The following is a 5,840-nucleotide window of genomic DNA, read 5'->3' as shown; positions in this document are numbered from 1 at the left end:
ATTGATTGATTGATTGATTGATTGATTGATTGATTGATTGATTGATTGATTGATTGATTGATTGATTGATTGATTGATTGATTGATTGATTGATTGATTGATTGATTGATTGATTGATTGATTGATTGATTGATTGATTGATTGATTGATTGATTGATTGATTGATTGATTGATTGATTGATTGATTGATTGATTGATTGATTGATTGATTGATTGATTGATTGATTGATTGATTGATTGATTGATTGATTGATTGATTGATTGATTGATTGATTGATTGATTGATTGATTGATTGATTGATTGATTGATTGATTGATTGATTGATTGATTGATTGATTGATTGATTGATTGATTGATTGATTGATTGATTGATTGATTGATTGATTGATTGATTGATTGATTGATTGATTGATTGATTGATTGATTGATTGATTGATTGATTGATTGATTGATTGATTGATTGATTGATTGATTGATTGATTGATTGATTGATTGATTGATTGATTGATTGATTGATTGATTGATTGATTGATTGATTGATTGATTGATTGATTGATTGATTGATTGATTGATTGATTGATTGATTGATTGATTGATTGATTGATTGATTGATTGATTGATAGGCTGGTTGGTTGATTGATTGAATATTAACATTACATAAACAACACAGGCTCTGAACCATCAGCCTCGTTTGTTGAATCTCAATGTGGAAAAAAGTGCCAATAATTAATTTGTATATAAATATAATTAGGCTGAAATATTTACGTTCATAAATTTAATTTTTGAATATATTTTTTATAATGGCCTGTTTTTAATTCACACAAATTGCAAAGGCAAAAACTGGGATACACGATAGAATCTGAAGCAGCATGTGGGTTGACGATGAGTAATGAATAATGATTAGGCGGATTCAAGTGAGCCTACAGCCTATGCTTGCCTATGCTTGCTTTCATTGACGTTTAAATTTTATATTTGGATATCATTATTCATTAGCAGCTCGTTTGCATATTTGATTAATATGTAAGATGTCAGTTAACCACTCCTACGCAACAACTCGATGCAAAAAATTGGAGCGTACAGTTTTATTGTTCAAAGATGGTTTAAAATATTAAAAAATAACTAAAACTGCTAAATTGCTTTAGTGTCAAATCGAATTCAAGTTATCCGACTTGGCTTGCATATGATGAACCAAAAAAAAAACATCCGCAGTGAAATCAAGGAATTGAAAGACAAAGCGTTTCAAGTAAATAAACTTTTGATGAAAAGTTCGCCTAACTTACTGTCAATCAATTATCAGCGTTCTACATAAGTTTATAAATGATTCCCAGAACAGCCTTATTCAAAATACAGCGAAAGATCATCTCATGTACATTTGTTGTGTTCGTATTGACGCATTGGTCTCTGTCGAAGGTTACCGCGTAACGTTGTTACGATAAGATAAGGGCTTGGAACTTTTAAAAGTTCATAATAAGCAAACATACAAATTTAAAATAATTTTTTTGAATTACTAATCTTAGGTCAAAATTACCATTCTACGTATTATAATGTTAATATATACTTAATTGATTTTATAGAGCAGAAGATAGGATGTTATATGTTAGTATTTAGTAGAAGTTTAAAAGGACGTCTTCAATGAAATGATGTTCTATTTATACACCAATGCTAAAGGATGTGCCTTTTTTCGTAACCAAAGAACCAAATGCTAATTGCTTATTTATTTATGTAATATTAACGAAACTTTTTTAATTGAATTCTCTTGCAAATATCTCATTATTTGTTCTAGAAGATGTGGAAATTTGTGTTAAGATGTTTGAGCGGAATATTAGTTAGTTGCATTATTTTGGCATTTATATATTTTTTGTTTTTAATTTGTCAGAGGTTCAGGGTATTTTATTTTTAATTTTAATAATTAATTATTTTAGTGAATTTTTAATTTAATAAATCATTTTCATTATTTTTTAAATAATTTATATATAAAGGATGTAAATAAACTTATTTCACGAAATGACTCAAAAATTTTCCAAGAAGAAATTTCAAATTCCTTACACTTGAAAAATAAAAAATAGGATAAATAAATAAACACTGAGTAGCAAACACACTGATTTATAAAATTATTCATTATATTATGTATTAATTATATACAATTAAGTGATCAATTATCATATAATAATTATATTATATAATATAATAGTTAATAAAAATTGTTAATAATATAATAATGTAATTATAATATATTAATTATAAAAATACAAATACAAATGAAATTAAATAACTCTATTTTACTACTACTGTTGCATTTGTATTATTACCTAACAGTAAAATATAAATATAAAATAGGGATTTTTGTCCATCAGCAAATCAGCAAGCCCTAGATATAAATATAACATAATTATTCACCAAAACCAATAATACAATTATAATAGTACAGTATTTATTTTTCTGGTTAACATTTATCATTTATGTATTTTGTATTGTATTGTCAAGTCTAGAGTTTTAGTAGGCTTGCTAATAACTTAAAACTTATTTAAACTGACAGGTTTAGATAATAACAGCCAAGCAGAAGACTTTTTCAACTGCTGGACTAACATGTCTCTTTTCAATCAGCTCTCATACTTTTATAACTTTTTATTTGTTGATCTCTCTGTTCTCTACTCACAGGTTTGTTACTTGTTACGTTTTAATATTATAATATAAATAAGTCGGTGTATGTACCCCTGTAAATTTAATTGTTTGAAACTTTAAAGTTTAATTACTAAAAAGGTTTAAAAAAAGTTTATTAACTAAATGGCAGTTTAATTAGTAACTCTTAACTAATATTTCCACAGTATGTTTCGAGCAGTCTAGCAATAGCATTTGCAACCATAATGTTGACATTCTTTTATCTTTATTTGAGAAAGAAGGCTGCAAGTAAGTGTTTGGTCATTTAGTTGTTAATTGGATGGTTATTTGGTTGGTTACAATTTCATTTTAGTTGGTTACTCATTTGATTGTATGATTATTTAAGTAATTTGATCATTTGATTGATTAATCATTTAATTCTTTGATCATTTGACTCAGTTGTTTTTTTAATGGTTTCAAACTTTCATGAAATTGATAATTTTTTCTAAATTCATAAATTGGACTTTGGTCTTTATTAAGTGATAGGTTTATTTATTTTAATATTGAATTAATGGTCAAATAAAAAGTTGTTTTCAAATTTTTTCATTTTCAAAGCATCACCACAAGTAGCAGCAAATTTTTCCAAACTGAGATTTAGAAAGAGAGAAAAGTTTCTTTTCTATGGGAGGAAAATGCTGAGGAGGGTAAGTTAGACTTAATTCTTCCAGGTGGTGTAAATAAATTGATACAGGCTCTAATCATTGATAGGTTATTAAACTTTTTTTTATGTAGGTTAAGCTTTTCGCTAAACCAATTCAAATGGATATGGCGAAAGAAACTGGCAGAAGAATGAAAGATACTAAAAAGAAAAGAATTAAAACTGTTCTCAACCTAGCTAAAAGGTTTCTGATCATATCTAAAGAAATGTCTTTACATTTTGACTAAATTAAAATTAGTTCTGGCAATCTATTTCACTGTCCAAATTTTTTATTTTTTTGGTTCTTGCTTAGGTGTAAAAGCTATCTTAATATATTTTTAGGTTTCTGCATTTCAAACATGAGAAAGAGATGGAATGGAAAGCCCGTGAAGACCATCCCTCCCTCTTGGAGGTCGATTGCCAGGAGCATGAACAACAACACCAACTGCCCCCTGAACTCATGTACATGCTCAGAAACGTCAGGTAGTATTGATGAGTAATGTTATTACTTACGATAGTAATTTAAATTAGACAATGCTCAACACAGTTGTTACGTAATTTCGAACCTTCTTTACATTCACAACCATTCAGATAACTCGCATTCATATAATAGACACATTATTATTAATATAAAACACGCATGCAGAGTTCTCGGGCACTTTGAGAAGCCCATCTTCCTTGAGTTGTGTCGCTTCATTGAAAGCATCAATGTGCCTGCCCACAACTACCTCTTCCAGATCGGAGACTTGGATGATTCCATCTTTGTCGTGCAGTCTGGGAAGATTGTTGTTCACGTTACAGAACAGGTTGGTTGTGCATTTTTGTACTGTTGTGTTGTTGTAGATATTGTTGTTTTTGTGTACTGTAGTTGCTGCTGTTGGGAATGTTGTAGTTCAGCTGTGTGTGAAAACGTTGTGGCTAATCAGTTAGTTCAGCAGTTGTATTATTATTTTAGTTTATTTTGTAATCATTAGCACAAATAGCTTTTTAATTATTTAAATTTTTAATTATTGTCGTTGCTGCCATTGTTTATTTATGATTATCATCATATTGGTGGCATAATGAGAGGATTATTCTGATATAACTGCGATGTGTAGAGTTGGGATTAATTTTTTGTGTACTATGTAAATTATCTTTAGGAGGTAATTGAGTAAACAAATAAATAAATTTAGTGGCATTCCGAAATGTGATTTTGTGTTATCATCACTGCCACTTATTAAATAGATAGATGATGGTGGTTGTCCAGTTGTTGCATTGAACTGGACAAGCACCATCATCCGGCTGTTGTGTGAATAGAGTTTTGCAAGTTGATATTTGTTGATTGTTTGATTGATTTTGTTCTTCAACCATTTTCATGTTTTTATAACAGTATTCAATCAATCAATCTATCAATCATTTACTATTCATTATTGATCAATTAATATCTAAAACATCAACATGCATTCACTTGATTATTATTTTACTTAATTTATTGAGAAACAACCAATCAACGACAACCAATCAAAAATTATCTACCAATCATAAATTACCAGCCAACCAACTAACAAACCAATTACAATTTTGCAATTATATCTCAACGTAAATTAAATAATAAATTATCAACCAGACAACTAAATGTCAATCAACAACTGATCCAATTTTATTCAATGCAACAACTGGACAACCAGCATCATCTATTAACAACTATTCAATCACCCACCGTCAATCACAATCACCAACCAATTGCCAACCAACCAATCATCAACCAGCCAATCGCCAACCAACCAATCATCAACCAACCAGCCAATCACCAACCAACCAATCATCAACCAACCAACTAATCACCAACCAACCAACCAATCACCAACCAATCACCAACCAACCAATTAAACAGGATGGCAAGGAGTACTACATTAAGGAGGTGAACCAGGGCGAAAGTGTTCACAGTCTGTTAAGTGTCATGGATGTTCTCACTGTATGTTCATCTGTTCATTTGTTCATTTGTGCATTTGTCATTTGTATTTACTTATACCTATTCTTTCATTGTAGTTTAGATTAAATTTTTTTTATAATTTTTTTAATAACCTCAAAATGTCTACATTTATTTATTATGATAACTTATTTTATTTTATTTTTTGACCTCAATACATGGATAAACAAATCGTGCTTGCTAGTTACTCAATACAGAACGTTCATTTGTATTCTTTCTTCGCCTTTTTTATTTTCTCCCTTTTAGAGGATAACGATTGTTATCTAGGCCTTTATATCTTTTATTATATGTTACATTAACATTCTATTTTAATATGTCATATTTGATGATATATATACATAACTGACAATATAAATGGAAAGGATCAGCATCTATTCAAGTTTAGCAAATGAGTAATAATTAAAAATGTACATGTTGGTGTATTCTCGCACATATATATTCACACATACATACATATTTATATATATAATTTAAGCTTTATACATACACAGTGTGTATGTATAAAGCTTAAATTTATATATTGTATATATATTATATATTGTGTATTTATATATTATATTATTATGTGAATTATA

The 5,840-nt window shown here is 28.6% G+C and overlaps 1 protein-coding gene across 1 annotated transcript; it reads left to right on the top strand.

Annotated features, from left to right (window-relative positions):
* Positions 1 to 2,587: 2,587 nt before the first annotated feature.
* Positions 2,588 to 4,450, top strand: HELRODRAFT_161002 (hypothetical protein; the record flags this gene model as incomplete). Its single annotated transcript, XM_009020991.1, has 7 exons — positions 2,588 to 2,659; positions 2,827 to 2,908; positions 3,215 to 3,303; positions 3,392 to 3,501; positions 3,639 to 3,779; positions 3,943 to 4,102; positions 4,436 to 4,450. The coding sequence occupies 7 exons, from the start codon at positions 2,588 to 2,590 to the stop codon at positions 4,448 to 4,450; spliced, it is 669 nt and encodes a 222-aa protein (XP_009019239.1).
* Positions 4,451 to 5,840: the final 1,390 nt, after the last annotated feature.

This window comes from Helobdella robusta, assembly GCF_000326865.2.
Source record: "Helobdella robusta unplaced genomic scaffold HELROscaffold_3, whole genome shotgun sequence".
NCBI classification, from domain to species: domain Eukaryota; kingdom Metazoa; phylum Annelida; class Clitellata; order Rhynchobdellida; family Glossiphoniidae; genus Helobdella; species Helobdella robusta.
The sequence above is the reverse complement of the archived record's forward strand: the minus strand, read 5'-3'. Positions and strand labels throughout refer to the sequence as shown.